Raw genomic sequence first — 22,955 nt, 5'->3', positions numbered from 1 at the left:
GAAAGAGTGCGAATTCTTCCAGCTCGACTGCTGGATGCCTTCTTGTTGTCCCGCGACGCCATTGATTTGAGTACTCACAACAACGATAGAGTAATGAAAATGAAAATATCTATGTTGGAATAATTAATATTCTTGCTATCACATTATTGGCTTTTAAAGTTGCTTTAGAATGAAAATTTTATCAACATAAATATCATTCTCAATAATTGTTATATTTTATTATATTCTTTAATTATTAATATCTACATTTCAAAATATTAATTATATTTTGTATTTATGATAGTATAGAACACACCGTTACTTTAAAATAATCTAATGAAATTACTACACTTTCGTCCTATTTAATAAATTTTATATATATTAAAAAAATGATTATGATAAAAAATTTAAATAAATATATTACTTTTATATATTTATTCATATAATTATTGTTATTACAAGAGAGAGAAAAATAAGTTACGTTTTTTATTGATAAATTAATTAATAGTAATTTTGTAAAGAAAATATTAATACAGTTGAATTTTGTGAGTGGTCTTGTATTGTATTAAGACATAGAGAAAAAGTTAAAAGGATTAAAGACGAATGAAGTATTTTTTTTTTAGTAAAAATCTTAAATAATATTTATTATGGGTTTGTTTGTTTAAATAAAAAATTGAAACAAATTTTGAAAATATTTTTACTTTTTGTTTTGACATTTTTAAAAATTAATTTCAAAAATTAAACTTGAAATAAAAAATCAGTTTAAATTGTTTATCTTAAAATATCATTTTATATATTTCATCTATTACTACAACTTCTTTTGAATAATGAAATTTCAAAAAGTGATTAAAAACTATTTGAAAAGCTATTCATAAAAATCATTTTTGAAATATAGTTTTTTTTTTAAATATAATTTTTATCATGTTAAAACATTTGAAATTGAATATATCAATTATTGAATGTCAAAATTACTTTTTTTGAATCAATAACAAATAAGTCAAAAACAACTTCTACTATTTTTAAGTAAGTTACCATAAAAATCATTTTTTAAAATATAAAGTCAAAATCATTTTTTTTAAATTTCAAACAACACTCATTATGAGTCAAGAGAGTAATATTTTTTGCTTCTATTTTTACTAGTGTCATTGAAAAGAGATAAATATAAATTTTCAAAGTGTTTAGTGAGTCAAAAGATCTTTTCTATCTTAGATTGGGACACATCATAACTCTAAATTTAAAATATCAAAAATAAAATCGATGCATTTTTGTACAAAAATTGTAATTTTTTATTTACAAATTATACATCTAAATAAATTATTTGCATATTAAAATTATTATTTTGTACTTTTTATTTTTTATAATTGAAAAAATACCAATTATATCTTTGAATTATTCGTTTCGTGTGAAATAATCTAAAACGATAATTGTTAACAAAATCAGAGCGAGTAGTGAATAATAATTTTCATAGCAATTTGACTTTAAGGTTAAAACCATACGTTAAGTTATAAATATAGATACTTTGGTTCTTTCCATCAAATTTTGGTTTGAGTCTTTCAAATATTTCACATGTTGGCATACTTTTTATTGGTGATTAGGCACATGACTGGGCAAGAAAAAAGAAAAAAATATGAAATATTTGATAAACTTAAATTTATAATTAAGAATGAAAATGACTAATTATAATTAAGAAATTGAAATGAAAAAAAAAATTAAGGAATCAAAAGTATAATCTAAAAGTAATAAGATAACAAATCGAGAAGAAAAACTTAAAAATCAAAGTAAAATTGAAAAATAATTCAAGAAATCAAAATTATAATTTAACTTTGATTGTATTTAGATTTTACTATCTCTTCCGACAATAATGATACATTTGTACATGAAAATTGTGTCAAAATAAATGTTATATTTTTAATGTTCAGTGTAACATGTTAATTGTTATATGTAAGTGTGCAGATTATGATTAATTAATATTAATAAGATATGAATTATATTGTGAAAGTATCAATAATAGATATTAGCAAGATATTATTTGAAAATGAGAAAAATAAACTCAAAAAAGAGGAATGAATTATAGTCTATATCATTGTTTCTCAAAAGCTCATTTTTAATTTTTTTTTTAATAAGAAAGTGATCATTGTTTAGATTGATTAAAATATTTATTTAGCAAATAGTTGACAACGTTTAACTGATAAATCCCCTTAATTATGAGATAGTTAATAGTAAAAGCAAAAACAAGATAAGTGATACAAAAGATGCACAAATATTTTGATTCAGTATCAACCTAATAGTTATATTCAATCCCATCTTATCTTAAAAGAATTTTGCAATATTCAATCATTGAATACACATGAGAGTGTCTTCTAGTTGTCACATAATACATACTACTCAACTTTTTAGCGAGTAATAACTATTACAAGCAAAAGAGTTTTACTTCAAGTTAGTTTAGAAAACTCTAATTGAGTTGTTCTTTGCAACTAAAGACTTGAATCTGGACTCCTAAGAGTTTTTACAATGAAGCTCTTGATATGAATTTTTCAACAACATAGATTTTCTTTTTTGTAATAGCTAAAACTCAACTTCAATTTTTTCTATCTTTATAGCTTATTTGAAGAAATAAAACCTTTGTTCTCCTTGTTGATTTGACATGACCCTGTAGTAGGTAACATGCCATACATAGAAATATATGACATTGTCACTTCAAGTTTGAAATTTTTTCTGTAGCTTTGGTTGATCTTAAGTGTGGTCGAGCTGCAATGACTTTAGTTTAGAGACTATGATGTTTTGTGAAACTTCAATATTATTTTGCGATTATTTATAAACTTCACATAAATACTCATCGAATAACAAATATTAAATTGTACACACTTGTATATTAGAGTTATATCCGCAATATTTATTTTTTTTTTGCCTCAATATGATATGTTAAGGATTTTATAATTCGTTATATAATAATTGATTTCCTTGTAAAAAAATTATTTTAAAATAATTAAATTTTTCAATCTTCTAAATATTTATTTTCAATTATATTATTTAATTAATATTATTTGTATCATTTTTAATGTAATATCTTTTACTATATATTTGATATATTTGAAGTAAAATACTCTCTTAGGTCTCTATTGTACGAAAAAAATAATCTCAAATTTTAATTAGTATTATAAATAATAATTAAATGCTTTTGACATATATAATGCTAGTATAATTCCTTTCATACCATTATTTTTATAAAAAATATTTAATGTTGGTAGTTGAGTGTTTGACAATATTTCAATTGATAATTCAATAATTTTGTATTATGTTTTATATGAAATTTAGAAAATTAATTATAGTTAACTAATTTTCTTAATGACTGTAAAAATAATTATTTTATTTATATTAGTTACGAGAGAGTATGTAACTATTTTTATGTTTATTAAGAAAATTAGTTATGTGTAATTAATTTTATAAATTTTCTGCAAAATATATTTAAAATTTATTAAATTGTTAATCTGAACGTCAAATACTCAATTATCAACATTGATATTTTTTATTAAAGTATTAATAGATTTAGAGTATTAATATCAAATAAGTCAAAAATAATTAACTTTTATTTATAATAGTGACCAAAATTAAAATTATTTTTTGTTTATAATAATAAGTAGAGAGGGCTTATATCAACATAAAAAAGTGTTGAGGAGTGTTAATAACACATTTTCAAACATACACTTTCTAAGATGTTGTTTGTGATCAATTAAATTTCACATAGATCCCATTATATCAAGTGAGTCTCATAAATTTAATTGAACACATTTGAATTTAACTAATAAAAAATATATATTAAAAAATGTATGTTACTATTATATTTTAGGAAAGAAGTGTAAAGCATCTATTCTATCTATTATATATATTTAAAACGGACTATCGATGCCACCTCATCATATTTTGCCACCTCATCATGTTTTGTCACCTCATCATATTTAATCCACATCAGCCAACAAGTTGATGTGCACCTCATGAGAGTACTCTTTCTCTTTCAACAACTTCTCATCTTCTTTCCACAATTTTTTTAATACCTCCAAAATCTATTTGATAATATTATTTTATAAAAAAATTATAAATTATAAATTTATTTATAATAAATTTATAATAAATAAATTTATAATTTATAAATTATTTTACAATTTGATAATAATTTATAATTTAAATTATTATCAAATTATTTTATAAGTTATTTTATAATAAATTTATAAATTATTGTATAGTATTATTAGTCATTTACCAATTGTAATAACTTATATTATTAGTCATTAAATTCAATGAAAAAAACTCACCTAATCACTCATAAATATCGACATAAATGTTATTTATCTAATCCTCCTTACAATTATATTATTCCACTTATGGTGACTAATAATTTTATACGTTAAAAATTCAATTACTCATTAATGTCAATCTATTTAAAATTACTTTCAATTATTTCATTTAAAATAATTTATAATTTATATTATTATCAAATTATTTTATAAGTTATTTTATAATAAATTTATAAATTATTTTATAATATTATTAGTCATTTACCAATTGTAATAATTTATATTATTAGTCATTAAATTCAATGAAAAAAATCACATAATCACTCATAGATATGACATAAATGTTATTCATCTAATCCTCTTTACAATTATATTATTCCACTTATGGTGAGTAATAATTTTGTACGTTAAAAATTCAATTACTCATTAATATCAATCCATTTAAAATTACTTTCAATTATTTCATTTAAAATAATTTATAATTTATATTATTATCAAATTATTTTATAAGTTATTTTATAATAATTTTATAAATTATTTTATAGTATTATTAGTCATTTACCAATCGTAATAATTTATATTATTAGTCATTAAATTCAATGAAAAAAATCACTTAATCACTCATAAATATCGACATAAATGTTATTTATTTAATCTTCCTTACAATTATATTATTCTACTGTAATGATTTTATACCTTAAAAATTCAATTACTAATTAATGTCAGCCCATTTAAAATTACTTTCAATTTATGTCAATCTATTTTTTTAATAACATTTTATAAAATAAAAATATATATTTTATTTGATATAAAAGACACAAATTTATTAAAAATAATCATAAAATACGAATATATAAAAACTTATTAAAAAAGTTACTTCCAATTATTAAAATATACAAATTTATTTAAAATTATAATATATATGAATATATTAAAAAATATAATGAACCAACGTTTACTACATATGTGTTCTAAAAAAATATGTTAGCACTAAATTTTTAATATATAAAATATTACTTATAAAACTTATAAATTTAATTAATTAATATTCGGGCAACGCGCGGGCCATAATCTAGTATATATTTAAAACATACTCCGCTGGCACGTCACGGAGAGTTTCCTCTATTCAGTTTATAGCTTTTTCACAAATTCTATACACCGTTCACTATCTTATACTATCTCCTATCTAATATTATTTCATAACGTATACTCAAAATTTTCTAAATTAATTCCACATTATTATTTCATAACGTCACATTATTATTTGATAATGTTTATCCAACATCTTTCCATTAATTCCACATTATTTTAAAAAATTAATATGAAGTTTTATGTCTCAATTGTCAAATGATTATTAATATAGCAGTCATATCAATAATATATATTCAATTTTATCACTTCAATTTATAAAAGAGAAGTACCCAACAATAATATATATTTAGCTTTAAATCAATAATATATTCAATTTTATCAATCTAATTTATAAAACAGAAGTACCCAACAATAATATATATTTAGCTTTATATGAGTGTTATTATTGTGTCTTCGAGAGAAAATTATTTTGACGTATATTATTTTACTTCTTCAAACTATTTTCAAAGTAGATATAGTTGGAAAATTCTTATTATTATATTATTATTATTATTATTATTATTATTATTATTATTATTATTATTATTATTATTATTATTATTATTATTATTATTTAGTATCTAATATTATGTATAACTATTAATGTGTCATGAGTTACAAATTAAAGTACAATCAATATAGTTATATCAATAATATATATTCAATTTTATCAATTCAATTTATAAAAGAGAAGTACCCAACAATAATATATATATATTTAGCTTTATACGAGTGCTATTATTGTGTCTTCGAGAGAAAATTATTTTGACGTATATTATTCTACTTCTTCAAACAATCTCTACGATTAGTGGCTTGCAACCAATTATTTTCAAAGAAGTATATATAGTTGGAAAATTCTTATTATTATTATTATTATTATTATTATATTATTATTATTATTATCATTATTATTATTATTATTATTTAATATCTAATATTATGTATAACTATTAATGTGTTATAAGTTACAAATTAAAGTACAATCAATATATAATTTTCTACATGCAAAACTAAAATGGAGTAATCAATTATTCTGATATGTTTTAATGGATCTCATCTACGACATGAAAATATATTGACTACTCAAAAGACAAAGAAGATTGTCCATATTCAGCTTTATATGAATGTTATTATTGTGTATTCGGGAAAAAGCTATTTACCATTTATAGATAAAAAAATAATATTTAATATTTAAATTAAAAAAATTATTTGTTGTTTTTTTATGGAGATGTTTTATGTTGTTAAATTTTTTAAAAGTACTACCAATTTGAAGTTTCTACATCTGTTTTAGTTTTACTCAACCGTACATATGAGTTGTTTGTGAAAATTCTCTAAGTCATATTGTATAGAAGTTTCATACTCAAAATATTGGAATTTAGATTTGTTATTTCTTTAACAAAATTAGAATGAAAATGAATACTAAATGACAAAATTATCTTTATATTTTTCTAAAAATATTTTAAAAATAAATTTAGATTTGACAACACAATAAAAGAGCATGACTAATTTGATTTTGCGGTAGATAATTACATATATTAATATTTATTAAAATACTTTTAGTATTTTTAACACTAAATATAATTTATGAATTTTGTTTGTAGGATGATAATCACCGTGGATTTTTAATACTAAATATATGAATTAGTTGCAATTACGTTCTACAAAATATTTTACATATTATCAAATGTGTGTTTGTCAACTCATATATAATAATTACTGAAATAAACTCACTTGAAAAAATGTACTCTACAAACAAAATCAATAAATTATATTATTTTTGAAATTTTAAAATCTTATTCACAATATTACTAATATGTTAAATTCTATATATATTATATTATTTTTGAAATTTTAAAATCTTATTCACAATACTACTCATATGTTAAAATCTATATATCTCGTGCAACGCACGAGTTATATTCTAATTGTTTAATTAAAATATACTACCAAAGTGATCTCTCGTTTTAACACTTAGTCACCCACAATTTTTTTAAAGTTTAACTTAATTTTTTATTAATTATTTATAACAAGACAAATTATCATTCTTACATTTGTTTAAAGGCATCATTCGTACTATTTAACATCACTCTAATTATTATTATTATTATTATTATTATTATTATTATTATTATTATTATTATTATTATATTTAACATTTATTTTTTTATCGAGAATAAAAAGTGAATATATTTTGTTAATTATTTAATATAATTTTAAAAACGGATATATGTGTAAAAAATATTAAAATATTATTGTGACAATAATATTTATTTTATTTTAATTCTTTGATTTTTAAGAAAAGAATACTTTGAAAATTCGAAGTTTGATTAAAAATAAAAAAAATCTCATAAAGAATTGCTTCAATTATGATTTGAAACTTCAGTTTTTCCCACCGATTTTTCTTTAACTAGAGATCTTTAACAAAATAAGTTCAATCAATTGATTATTGTCACAATAATTTAATATATGATTTTAATTAAAAAAAATATTTATGAAATAAATTTTCAGTCCCTTTCTCATATTTTTTCAGATCCGGATCTGTTCGAAGTGTTGTTAATGTTAAATCAATATTAAATTAGTTACTAACAATAAATTAATAATGAGTATTAACTTCAAATAATACAACCTAACCTTTTTGCTTTATTTATAGAAAAGTACAACATATTATTCGTTTGTTTTTCAACAGATAATGTGACGATTATTCAGAAACTGAAATTAAAATAAGAAAATAGGGCCCTATTTAACATGAGCCTCCATCACTCTCATTTTTATGAATATTTTTGGGTACAAACACTCTTATTCCTTAATAGAGCAATACTTGGCATTCTCATTTACTAATGAGAAGTTTCCATTATTCTCATCTGTAAAATCTTACGGAATGCTGTAAACATAACCAACAAAAAAAAATTAGTTAGTAATTAATTTCTTGTTTTTGCCCCCACTTCAAAATAAACCAATAAAAAAGCAGTATCCTAAAAAAACATCCTCAAAACAAAGAAAAATATATTACTAAAAAATGTTAAATATGCAACAAAACATATTTATAAAAGAATCCTAGAAAATTAAACAACGCAAATTTATAATATAGTCCTAAAAATAAAAGTATAAATTAGTTTTTGAAAATTTAAAATGTTATCAAAATAGTCTATAATAAAGAAAAAAATAACTCTAACAATTTATAAAATTAACTAGATTGATTAACAAGTGAAAGTTAGTAGACATACCTAGCACAGTTGGTATTGGGACTAATCTTGTAGGGCTTTGTAACACCACAGTTGAAAAGAAGATCATCGGCATTTGCTTGGTACGTCAAAACTAGGAGCATTAATAGAAATATCCCATATGAAAAGCAGTAACAAATATTCCTCTGATCAATGGACAATGATGCTGCCAGCTGAATCCATAACTTCATGCACTCCATAACAACAATCATCCGAAGGACCAGAATCACCTTGAAGATAACTACTAACTAGTGCATGTATCAAGAGCACCAATTACACTTGAACATGTGATTGCACCTTCTGCCATAGGTGCTGCTGCAACTACCATGCACATCACCAAAACAACACATGCTATAATTTTCATTTTTTTTCTAAGACAAAATCACAACACAAACTTTAAAGTGTTAGAGGGTGTGTGGGTTTATATAGAAAATTATAAGATAATGGTCATTTTCCATATTTTCCAAAAAAAACGAAAAGATAAAAAAAGATAGGAATTGCCATTTAGAGGCCTTTCTATATTTATTGGCCACTTGACAAATTGGTAAGGTTTTAGATTTCTTGTTAATGATCGTGGTACCACCCTCTATATGAGTTTTTCATCTTCTATTTTTAACAAAATTAATTTATATAGTATGATTTATATTGTAAACTATAATTAGTGACTATATACTAATTTTCTATATAGACGTCTATATTTATTGGCCACTTGCCAAATTGATACGTTGTTAAATTTGTTGTTAACGATAATGGACTTGTATATGTGCTCTCTAGTGTCTATCTCTACTAGTCTCCATCTTCTTCAATTTTTTATGTTTTCAAATTTTCATATCTTTGTTTTATTTTCTTAAAGGCTAAATGCATGGTGTAAATTTGTTATGCATGTTCTACTATTATAGGTTATTTCTCAAATGATTTACGGAATATAGAGCTCAACTGAAATACCAATTATTGAGTAATATGGCCACCGTCTGGCCATGCTACCCACATGATTTCACTCCTAAAAGGCACCCCTCTAACAAGTTGATTTTTGAGATACACTTTGTTTATTGGTATGTCTTAAATCAACTGCCATGAAATATTTCAGAGGCTTAAATGACATCTGAGAAGACACATGCTCTTAGCAATTAAACTTTTTAGTTTTGATTTAATTTAAGGTTTAGTGTTTTGATTAAAGCGACGATGGCCTTTTGATTCATTACTATACCCAACAAAAATAAGCTTCTCACATTTTTCATCAAATTTTTCTCTATCTCAATCCGCATTTGTGGGAGATCAATTGAGGATTACAATAATATCTCCCACATGATTAGTACTTTGAGCATTGAAGCTCTTTGCTTTGCAAGTATCTTACCACTACACTAAACCAAATTAGTTTAAAGATTCGTCTTTTTGGATCAAACAAGGAATACCAAAATCAACTTTCAAAACCATTCAAAGAATCCAGATTGAACAAATACCATATTATGATAATCATATTTGAAAAATAGTTTATCATAAATTATCATTATTTGCAATTAGCTTTATAAGAATAAAAACTGACTACAGTGTAAGGTACATGACAAAGATGTATTTGTCAATACATTATGGAATTACTCATTTGTTAGCTTAGTAGAAAAAGCATTATTTTTAAATCTCAATAAATTATAGATGAAGTTCAAATCTCATCTATAACAATTGTTAATTAACTATTTGTATTGCTTTAGTTGTTAATTAATAATAATTTATATATCTTTCCTAATTTTTTTAAGAAAAAAAAATGATCAATTGAAAGTAAGTTAATCTGAAGTATTTTTCTTTCGTAACCTATGATTCAAATTCTACGAGAACTTATCATTTAAAAAATTCTTATAAATTCGTTTTTAATAATATATATTTGATTGTTCATAAGTCTTAATATTGTTCAATTTTTTTGAGTTTTTATTGAATTTTAATTTTCGATAATGTAAAATACACTACAAGTCTAAACTTTCAATAGAATATTTAGAGACGGATCAACAAACACGGAGTGAATCAACAATTATCTAATATATAACACTGCTCTTAGTGCAAGAAGCCCATTTCAACCTTAGTTGGTAATTTGTAATTCTTGGGCCCCAAAGATGAACTAGAGTATTCAAAAGTCCAATCATTATTTTGTTTTTTTACTCAAATTCCAATTATTATTAAGAAGAACAAATGAATAATCTTTTTTTTTTTACCAAAACAAATGAACAAACTAAAGCAAGCTGCAGCTAACACAAACAGTAAGTGCTCCTCCAGGTGGAAATAATTATTAAAAACTAACAATTGTAATAAGTCCAAGTTTGACAAAAGATAATCCATCATTTGGCTAGAGCCTCTATTTTTTATGTTAATTCTCATTTCTTTTACGATCCTCCTATAATAATTGAGCAATATTTGATAATGAAATGAGCTAATTTGGTACAACTAGTGATAGATTAGCAATTCAACTGTAACAAAGAAATCTTAATGTCTTGGAACAATATCTAATAACCACAAAATCTTATCTCGGAACCTAAAAGATCTTAAGAGAAGACCCAAAAGTGCCACTCCACTTGACAAAAAAGCTAAATATGCTTATGGAAAAAGCATGAGTTGATTTATGTTGGAAAATTGTGAGCCAAACAACAGTAAAGAAACATAAGTATGCATCGCACCAACTTTCCAGCTAGATGGTGTCATCTATAATATATCTATAAACGTGATTAAATTATATTATCTATATGAAGATAGCCAACATAGGTGGAGAATCGAACGGTACTAACATGTGGGGCTTCCACCCTTTTGTGGTGTACAGATAATGTGCAACTGCAAATGGAAATTCCTTGGACCCACCATTTCATACAATTCATACTCTTGTTATCTATCTAGGTGAAATTATATGGTCAATGTTAGTCAATATTAATGGGATTCATAATTTGGAATTGAGGTTGCGATTGTATAATCAAGTCACATGTATCTTAATGTTTTTAAATTTATCATAGATTCTAATTATTTTAAAATAAAATTTGAATTTTGAATGATATAATATTAATCAGACCATTGAGATAATGCGACAAAGAAAGTCATTAGACAATTTTTATGATTTTTAAATAACTTTGCAGAGTGTTTTTCAGTTTTAATATATATATGGTTGGGCATCTATTGATTTTATGAATAATTTTGTAATATATTATTTTGTTTAACAATTTAATATAAACAATAAATTTTATTAATCTAATTGATAAATCAAATATTTTTATTAAGTAAATCAAATATAAAAAAATTTATAAAATTTTAAAACTATTTAATATTCAAATGAATATGCAATAAAATTTTAAAAATATTAGTAAATATTGAATATAGATTACATAGTTACAAATTTTAAATTTATATAAAATTTATGTATTTGATCACTAAAAATTTAATATTCAAATGAATATGCAATAAACTTTTAAAAATATTAGTAAATATTGAATATAGATTACATAGTTACAAATTTTAAATTTATATAAAATTTATGTATTTGATCACTAAAAATTTATGTCCATAATCAATGATTTAATTAATAAAATTTATTATTTATATTAAATTATTAAGTAAAGTAATTCATCGTAGAATTATTTTTGGAGTCAACGGAATTTTAATATATATTTTCTTTATATGAATAAGTTATTTCTATGTTTTTGTTTATATTACAATAACTTATTTGAAAGCTTGACAAACTATCCTGATACACTAAACATAGGAAAAATTACACGCTTTTAAAATTGTTTTAAATCTCAAAATTATATTGAATAATTTTATATTATGTAAAATTTGTATTATCTATAAGATATAAAGTTTTGAATCTACCGGTTTGTTTGTAAAATATGTAAAAATTTAAAAATCAAAAGTTATTGAATCAGGTAACATTCTTGAAATGTTACATTGATGTAAATAATTTTGATAAGTAATTTGTGTTGGTATGACACTTAAATACCCGATAAAATTTAATTTCTCGTATCTTTTTTGTCTATTAGTGAATGAGAGAGTTATCTGATTATTTGAAAAGAAAAAAGGAAAACAAACTACTACCTCAAAATTTAAATCACATTTATTTTTCTTTTATTACATCGAATTGATATTGATTAAGTCGCGGTCACACTCAAAGCTCAGGCCCATATGCTAGTTTAACATACATTATTTATCAAAATGATCATAAAAACTAAAATCCCAGGTTAGGCCCATCTGGTTGGAATAGCAAATCAAAACATGCAATAACAGGACGCTTTTCGTTTAGTTATTGGTGCTTTATCACATAATTCCATTTGCTGGTAACAAATTCTTTTTTTTTTTTTATAACCGAAATGAATTATAAAAAGTACAAGAGTACTCCAATCCATTCCACGAGAATACAATTCGTCTACAACATAAACATTGCAGTGGGTTATTTAGCCAACAACCAAAATTTAGACCAATTATCTGTTGGATTTTGAGTTTTAACGCTCTCTTTAAGACGTTGCACTGCCTAAAATTGTGCAAGGGACTACGACATAATAACCACTCAAAAACCAAAGGGACAGAAAGAAAGGGGAGTGGCTCAAAAATTAGGGGAGCAGAATATAAGAGGGAGAAAAGAGAAAGTTGGGAAAAGCATCCAACTTTGGTGTACTTTTCAAAATAGCTTGAAACTCATTATATAGTGATGGAAGCAAAGTCACATATGTTTTCTAAACAATGTGGGACTTTAGTATGTATAGAATTGAAACTAAACAAAATATGATAGTTTTTCAAAGTGGGATTTCAAAAAAAATTCTTTCCAGTGTGGGACTTGAATTTTAAAAAAAACATATTTCTTTCCACTTAAATTTACAAAAAATATTTCTTTTTAATGTGGGATTTCAACACATTTTTAAATTCACACTATAACATACATATGTTCCAACATTATCTTATTCCTAAATCCAATAAACCAAGACCAAGTCAAGAATTTGATAGCAAACACAATTTTTTCAATTTCATTATTATTTGTACCTTAATATAAGTTGACTTAAATAGTATTCAATCAGAAGCCTTTTACAAAGTGGGAAAGCCAATAATATCTAATTATCTACTAGCATGAAAAGTAAAAACTAATGATAAACTTTGGGATATTAATATCAATCCAATAAAAAATTCAATCAAATATATAATATCACCAATCACCAAAGTATATATGCTTTGACGTTGATTTCATATATTTGATTATTTCTTTAAATGATTGCAGGGGTTTACACCGTCCATAAAAGCAACTTGTCTCCTTAAAGCCTCTTATTATAGTGTTAATAGCCATCTTTTGGCTGTTCATAACTCATAAGTATATTCTATACTATCTAATTATAATCATTGCTTGGTTTACCTAAAAAAAAGTTTTGTGAATGTCACTTTCCTTTTGCCTAAAGGCAAAACATTACTATATATGCAATCCAAAGTAAATCTCCATACTATTTGTTCAAGATTTACTACAAAAAGTTATATGCCAATAAAGTTTGTATAATTAAGTATCTATTTTTTTATAACGGAAAATTATTTCATATTTTTAATAGGGATTATTAATAAATGTGATCGCCTATATTAAAATTAAATCGGGATTATTAATAAATGTGATCGCCTATACTAAAATTAAATCGGGATTATTAATAAATGTGATCGCCTATACTAAAATTAAATCGACTACATAAACTTCAATCCTAATAAAAGTCTACTAAAGAGCTGAGAAAAAAGTCAAAATACTTATAAAAACTAAAAGGTTTAGAAATATGTTTAGTTGATGTAAATATAGCATTTGATTTTAGTTTCTTACTTTAATTTAATAAAAATATATGTGATAAATAAAATATACGTAATATTTTTACGAATTATTATAATGTCACATGTTAATATTACTTTAGACTATAATGACACATGACATTAACACATATCAATAATGTCAGAAACAATCAACACTTTCATGTGACACTAAAATATCATGTTAACATTTAATGAATAATTATTGTATGTTAAAGATGAAATAAAAATCATTAATATAATATAGAATAAAAATGATATATTTTTAGAGATTTAAAATACAAAATAAAATAAAAAATTCAATTTTCAATTCTAACCATTACATTTACAAGGATATTGTTACTCTAAACCAATTACATTTATTTTTCTTTATAAATATCCATCTTGTGAGTATATTTTCTTATAGTTCTCGGTATTAAAAAAAAGTAACAAAATTATCATTAGAAATAAATTAAACAGTAATGAATTTTAAAATTTGTTTCTAAAACTATTTATCCACTTTTGGATAAGTATTTAAAAAATAATTAAATAGTATGTACTTTTATATATTTAAATAATGGTATTAAAGTGAGTTTGGATAATTGTGATTTGTGTATAGCCGTTAGGGTTTGAAGTTTGGGGAAGGATTATTAATATTGGAATTGGGAAGAGAAGAAAAAAAGCAACGTAAAGTTGAGAGACGTCACTGGTGCAAGGTGTGATGGTGGAGGCATGCATAGCCCTACCTATCTACCATAGCTTTCCTTTTTATTCTCTTTGTTTTTATTTTTTTTCTTCGTTTTCTCGCTCTAAGTCACGTCTATGGACAGTTTCATGATTGACATAAATAAATAATATTTTCAAATAATAAAATACTACAAATATTACCATTTATCAAGTTGGGTCTTGCCAACTAATTAAATTTTAATTTTAATATTTTACTCATCTCAATAAAATTATATCAGATATTTTATATTAAGAGTTAAGTATATATTTATTTAATATAATTTATTTAATTTGTGAATAATTATTTTTTAATTAATTTGGATAAAATATCAATCATGTGTATACTACTTTAATTGTAATTAGTAGCTTTTTGCAAACATTTTTCATTGATGCTCTAGACAAAAATCCATGACTATATATGTCAACAATACATATATGTCTCGTTTTTAGTTTGTATAATAATTTATATTTAAATTATTATCATTTTCCCCACATTTTATATTTGATAAAGTTGATACACAAACTAATAATATAAAAATACATTTCATTTTTTATCTAAGTCATCAGTAAAATACCATATTTTAATAAATTAATATATGATAAATATTACGGTTTCATTTAATATAAACACTTATTTTGGTTTTTTCTTAAAAAAAGTTAGTAAAATATTACATCTCTTTTCCTATTTTTAATATTATATATTTTTTTTAAACTGGTAAGGACCTACCTTTAGATCATTTTGAGAGGATTATCATGGACAAACTCTGATATTGCACAAGTGATAAGTTTTTTCTTTAAGTTATATATAGATATAAATACTAATATTCTAAAATAAAGTTTTACAGTTATGGTAAATTTTTTATGATAATTACATTTTATCATCGATAAATATAAAAAAAAATTAATTTTTTACTAAAAAAGTAAGAGTCTTCTGTTGAAATTTTTTAAGAAATCCATATTAAATAATCTATTATTATTAATTTATAATAATAATAATAAATATTTCAAATAATAATAATACATTTTTTCTCACATATATACATAATATATAATGATAAATTTTAAGATAGATGTAATACACTATAAATGAATTTTTAAAAATTATTTAAAATTTAAATGATAACTGATGTTCTTCAAGAGTTTAAATCTAATACATCATCTTTACAATATAACATTTTTTATAACCAAAAGTATATTAAAGAAAGTACTATAGAGTTATTTGAATCCTTAAACAAAATTTGTTACCACAATGTTAAGATGTTATATATATATATATATATATTACATTTCTTTTAAAGACTATTCTATTTTGAAGTAATCAAATACACTATAATATGTATGAGTCTTTTGTATCCTCTTTCATTTGAATATAAGACACCACAAATGAATTAAATTTTAAAGAATATATATTTTTTAAATAATCTGAAATTAACGATAAAATTATTATTTTATTTATAAAAATAAAAACTGGCCTTTGTTAAACACACAAAGTATTATTTACCACCAGAAACAACTATATATATAGTTTCATATCCAAGTAAAGAAAAGTTAGTTTCGTACTACAAGTTAATTAAAAAATAATTAAATTGGATGAATTGCGTCTGTAATGAAATGATTAATGATAATTCTGTACGAAAAAAATCTAGAAGGAGATTTAGGACCCACTGATTGGATGTATCGTCAAGGGAGCTCATATGTGTCGATCAAGGCAAAGTGTTAGTACTTGATTTGCCTTAATTTGTTTATCCTTTGAAAGTTGAAACCTTCTCCGTGATAAAGTTGTTTATATTTTAACATTTTTCTAAATTAAGATTATTTAAATGAATTCTCTATCCTAAATTGTCACAAGATCCAAAAAAATTTGTGTTGAACAAGAACACAATGGTGAAATATTGAAAGGAAAAAAACACTCTTATAATTAATTTTTTTAAATGGACTCTTACATTATTTCTTTATTAAACTATGTTTATATATTTTAAAGACCTTATCAAATATTCATGAAAAATCCTATTATATACTATCCTTTAGTAAAAAAAGAAAAATTAAATTTTGTTTAATAGGTTTAAACCTATCATATAATATCCTTTAGGAAAAAAATAAGTATACCTTAATATTTTAAATAAGTCAAACTTATTTAGTTTATATAAATAGATTTAATTTGTGGATTTTTTATTCTTAATATCTATTTAAAAAAAAATCAAAATATCATATCTTTTAGACTTTTACTAGGTCGTAACAATACTTTTAAAAAATTTGATGTTTTAGACTCTGTGTATTTTTAAAATATAATAGAACAATGCTTATATTTAACAAGCGTCGTTAAAAATGCATTATAAAATTCATACTTTAGTATATTGTTACATCTTAAATATGCGACCACAGGAATAAACAATTGAGAGCTACTCTTTATAATTTTTTCTATTTGTTATTAATTTTCATTTTTTATTATTTAATATATATATATATATAAGTTCGCATCTCCATGATGCGACTGTTTTGCTGCATACACGATCGTCTAAACTATTTTAGAGATTATGTTTTAATCTTAAAAATTGAGTCAAATAAAAAAAGATACAATTTTAATAGTTAAAAAAATTAATCTTTGTAAAATTTTAAAAGATAAATTTAGTTCATCTAAAAGATTATTAACTTTTTAGTCTATAACCATTTTTCTATTTGCGTTTGGTTAATATTTTGTAAAATAATTTTTAGTCTTAAAAAAATATTATAAAATTAAAATAAAGATTAAAAATTATAAAATTAAAATAAAGATTAAAAATTAATAATATAATTTTAAAAATTAAATTTAAAAGTTCATAATTTCATAAAAACTAAAAATATATTTTTTAAAAATTTACTCTAATTTTTTTATATTTAAAAAATAAAATAAAAAAATTTAGACCCCTCGTATATTAGAAACCTTGTACTATTGGATATACTGCCAATAGCCGCCCTGCCGCATAGTTCATGTATTATTAATTAATGAATAAAAACATATTTGGACATTGATTAAAATTACATTAACTAGGTTTTCAAGTATCCATTCAATCGGCAAAATATCAAGATATTGTTATGTTAAATATTAGATTTATAATTGAGACTTTATAATTATGTTTATGTGATTTTTTTTTAATATTTATTATTTCATATATGAAAAAATATATATGGATTAATAATAGAATAATATTTAGATAGAGTTAAAATTCTAAAATAAAATATTAATTATTGAAAGTAAAGTATATTAGAAATAGGATTAAAAATATAAATTAGATTTTCTATGTTAAAATAAATCTTTCATTTACATAATCGAGATATTAATAGTCATTCGATTGAATTGAACGATTTCAAACAATGAAAATTTTATAATGTAAAATATTAAATTTAAATTTAAAAATTTAATTTTTTTTAATTAAATAACCACTAATTTCTGGCTGTATGAAGACAGGGAATCCGAATAATAGAATGATTCTCTTATTTACTCCAAGTTATTAGGCATTCCATTGTAGATTAATATATTTTAATGTATATTTAAAAAGGGTGACACGACAAATATTGTCGTCTTTGATTTTTGTAAATTCTATTTTTTTAAACTAAATTTAAAAATGTAAATCTTATTTATTAAAAGTGTTAAATTAAATATTTGTTATTGTTTGTAGTAAGTGATGAAAAGAGTATAAAGCGGGTGAGAGGGGGGACAATAAGTATAAGTACGTAACCTGGATGGAGGTGGTTTGTAGCTACGGTATTTAATTTGTTTTAGTTTTACGGGAAGTGATGCTCATACTCTTGCTGCTATTGCTACATAAAGAGGAAGAGACATTCGGACTGTCCCACTTACTTTACAGCTTTATTTTACTTACCTTCACACGCGCTTTTTATTACTTTTCTCATTATATTACTACCATACCAACGTCATCTTCACTTCAACTCAACAATCAATTATATTCACTTTCTCAATTATGTAAACTCGTAATTTATATATCCTATTTAACTTATATTTTTTCAAATACTTTTTTCTTCTTCAACCCATATCTATTTCACTTAGTTAGTTATACTGTTATAAAGTTGTAACTGAATTAAAAGATAACAAGTCAAACTATGACTTTAAATTCAATTCTCCTCTCGTCTTTGCTTATTGATCTAGTGCAGTAAAGTATGTGGGACATTAATGGGATTTGAAACATTAATGTGTAAAAATGGCACACAAAATAAATCGGTCATATATTTAATTTGATATTTGAAAAATAAAATTAAGGATATTTAAAAATTAAAACTAGTTGAAGTTTTTAATTTTCAATTTTCAGCTATCAATTTTAAATTTATTTTATTTTATTATAAATTTATCAAATATTAAAAAATATTGTCATATAAAAATAATTATAAAAGAAAATATTAAATTTTAATTATTTTAATACAATTTAAATATTATAAATAAGTTATAATTTTAATAATAGTGTTTAAAAAATTATAGTTGTGAAAAATGATTATTGTAGTAGTGAACAATTGTCGAATACGATCACAACGAGCCAAAGAAGCAGTTGATAGTTGGAGATGGTGGTCGAAGCGTGATGGACAATGACTATAATAGTGGACGTTGATCGGATATGGAGGTTGGTAGTGGTGGTGGTGGGTGTCAAATATGGTGATGACATTTATCAAAGGTGGGTGGTGTTGGTGTTGACACTAGGCGGAGGTGGGTAGGTGGTGATGTATGAGGTGATCGGAGATGGTGGCAGTGAGTGGTCGATGACGTGAGATGGTAATTGGAGGTGGGTGGTAAATGTGGTTATAGATTCTGATCAGTGTTGAATGGTCAATGGTAATGGCAGTGATCCAATATATTGATGACGATTATTAGAGGTGAGTGGTTGATAGTGTTGATGTTAGAAATGAGTGGTTCATGATAATAAAAGTAATCGACGATGATCAAATATAACAACAATGTTCGGAGTGATGATAGCTAGTGATTATTAGTTTAAAATTATTTTTCAAATATCCAAGCATTGGCATCAAAATCTAAGAAACTTACACAAGTAGCCACTACAATTATTAATAAACATTACTTCAACCACCCAACCATTTTGCTAACTCGATTCAAAAGATAGAAAATGTATGACATTAATAAAACGTATGGTATGTTGTTTCATTTAGGCCACATCCACGTACACATAAATCGTGCTTCCTCATCAATTACTCAACAAGTTATCATCCGAAGGAATTCAATGATGAATTAGCTTCCAAACAAATAATACGACCTTCGTCGATGTGAAAGCTTTATCACACATGGATTACACCACATGGATTATCCCCCTTGCCAACTTCATCACACATTCACTCTCTCAAACTAAACCTTTCCAATTCATTCAAAAGCTAAACAATATTTTCTTTCTTCCACGAAACAACTCTCTCCTCCACCTTAAATACCATTCAATGCCTACTTCACCACTACTCCTAAGTTTCGACATATTTGCTTCATTTTCCGACACAATTCAAACAATCCCTTCCAGATAGGTAATTCACCCAAACACTAAGGACAATTGTCATCACAATTTTAAGCAATTTTTGAGGATGAGTAAAACGTAGACTAAACATGACGTTCTCTTTCCTAATTATAATTATCTAACTTAAATCCTAGTGTTCTTGTCAAATAGTATTACGTTTTAGATTCTTTTAATACTTTTAAGAATGACATTGCTAGCATATATTCAACTTCATTGAAAATGTAACCTTGAACTAGTTGGATAAATGATTTTTGTAAATTAATGTTTAAAAATTATTTGAATAATAACGACGACTAACAACGTTATTCAAAAGTAGAATTTAACTGTTTTTATCATCTTTAAATATATGATTTTGATATAATTGATGTCAGATAAAATTAATTTTAAAAAACACATTCCTTTTTCTTTATTTTTTGAATTAACATCAATTGTTCATTATCTTATATCTTATATGTAAAATCCATTAAAAAAAAAAACATTAAGAATATACTTATGAAAAATATTATCTATGATGATTGAATAATTGGAATGAGTTTGATGCATTAGTGTATATAAATGAATATTGAAGATATAATATTTGGTTTAGGAGGTAAGAAAGGGGATTCCGTGCAGCATAAAAGCTATCTATGTTCACAAATATTGATCGTGAGTAGAGTAGGTAACTTGTTTTCGCTCCCTCGATTTGATCGTTCCTCACAAACTCACTATTTATTAGTAGTAGTAGTACATAAAACTTACTTGTTCTCTTCTCTCTCACTCCACTGCTTTTGTATGGCAGGGTATCAGTGGCAGTGCAGAAAAAGGAAGGAAGGGAGAGTTTTCATTGGGAAGGTAAAACCCTTTTTTGGCACCAATATCTCTTCCTCTCCCTTCTTCTCTAACTCAAGTTTTTTTCATCCTACCTCTATGCCCCGCGTGCACTCTTCTGTTCCTTATTTCACTCTTCACTAATAACCTTCTTATGTCCACTAGTTACTTACTTACTCATTAATAAATGCTCTAAATCTATCCTAACACTCATTTTCCAAAGGAAATCTCTGCAGGCTTTTGCCAGTAATAGTAGAAGAAACAAAACATAAACCTTCTTCATTCATGTAACTGACTGTAACTATACCCTCCATCACACTATCACTATTTCTGTAAAAATAAATAAAGCCTGTTACTTTTTTACCATAAAACCCGGGTGACCCCTTCAGTATATCATTCAGAGTAATCAACCCTATTTTAGAGAGAGAGAGAGAGAGAGTGAGAGAGTGAGTGAGTAATAAATAGGAAGTGAATGGTGTGTGAAGAAGTAGCATAATATTGATTGATTCAATATGGAGGGTAGTTCTAATGGAACATCTTCTTATGTTATGGCTTTTGGAGAAAACAGTGGTGGGCTATGTCCAATGATGATGATGCCTTTAGTCACTTCTACTTCTCATCATGCAACTACTACTCATCATCCATTAAATAATAATAATAATAATATTAACACTACTAATACCACTAATGCAAATACAAACTCTCTCTTCCTTCCTATATCTTCCACTAATAATAATAACCTCTTCACCAACTGTAATAACACTACTGTAGGTAACAATACTACCTCTTCTATCATGTTTCACAACAACAACAACACTCCTGGTTTAGGTTACTATTTTATGGACAATAACAACAACAACAACAATGGAAGCTCTTCTTCCTCTTCTTCTTCTGTTAAAGCCAAGATCATGGCTCATCCTCACTATCACCGTCTCTTGGAAGCTTACATCAATTGTCAAAAGGTCAGGAAAATTAATATATAATTTTGTTTATTTTGTGAGTGAAAATATTTTTACTTTTTTGTTTGACAAGTTTGGATCTGATGAGTTTTGTTGTTGTTGTATATTTGTACTTTGAAACTGTGTGGCCTTTTGTTTCCATTTATTAATAATATTGACAAACAACTAGGATGTATATTAAAAATAACTTCAAACAAAGTCAAAACCCTTTTAAGCATAGATGATAAAGACACTTCATCTTACCAATTTTTTATTTTTGAACTTTGTGACAATTATTTTAGGTTGGAGCACCAGGTGAAGTGGTGGTGAGGTTAGAAGAAGCATGTGCATCTGCAGTGACAATGGGTGGAGATGCAGTTGGATCAGGGTGTTTAGGTGAAGATCCAGCTTTGGATCAGTTCATGGAAGCTTACTGTGAGATGTTGATTAAGTATGAGCAAGAACTTTCCAAACCCTTCAAGGAAGCCATGCTTTTTCTTCAAAGGATTGAGTCTCAGTTCAAAAATCTCACTATTTCTTCTTCAGATAATATTGGTTATAATCTCTCTCTCTCTCTCTCTCTCTCTCTCT

The 22,955-nt window shown here is 24.2% G+C and overlaps 2 protein-coding genes across 2 annotated transcripts in view; one reads left to right on the top strand and one right to left on the bottom strand.

Annotated features, from left to right (window-relative positions):
- LOC101512569 (plant UBX domain-containing protein 4-like) overlaps window positions 1-149 on the bottom strand; it is a 4,287-nt gene extending 4,138 nt beyond the window's left edge. Inside the window, exon 1 of the mRNA XM_004486134.4 lies at window positions 8-149. Coding sequence (XP_004486191.1) covers window positions 8-62 — 55 coding nt within the window. The 5' untranslated portion in view covers window positions 63-149. The remainder of the gene's footprint in view (window positions 1-7) is intronic.
- Window positions 150-21,306: 21,157 nt separating this feature from the next.
- The window catches only part of LOC101512241 (homeobox protein SBH1), a 6,528-nt gene continuing 4,879 nt past the window's right edge, over window positions 21,307-22,955 (top strand). Inside the window, exons 1-2 of the mRNA XM_004486133.4 lie at window positions 21,307-22,388; window positions 22,667-22,919. Of these exons, the coding sequence (XP_004486190.1) occupies window positions 21,939-22,388; window positions 22,667-22,919 (703 nt within the window). The 5' untranslated portion in view covers window positions 21,307-21,938. The remainder of the gene's footprint in view (window positions 22,389-22,666; window positions 22,920-22,955) is intronic.

Source organism: Cicer arietinum, chromosome 1 (genome assembly GCF_000331145.2).
Source record: "Cicer arietinum cultivar CDC Frontier isolate Library 1 chromosome 1, Cicar.CDCFrontier_v2.0, whole genome shotgun sequence".
Classification (NCBI taxonomy): domain Eukaryota; kingdom Viridiplantae; phylum Streptophyta; class Magnoliopsida; order Fabales; family Fabaceae; genus Cicer; species Cicer arietinum.
This window is presented reverse-complemented; position numbering and strand designations above follow the sequence as displayed.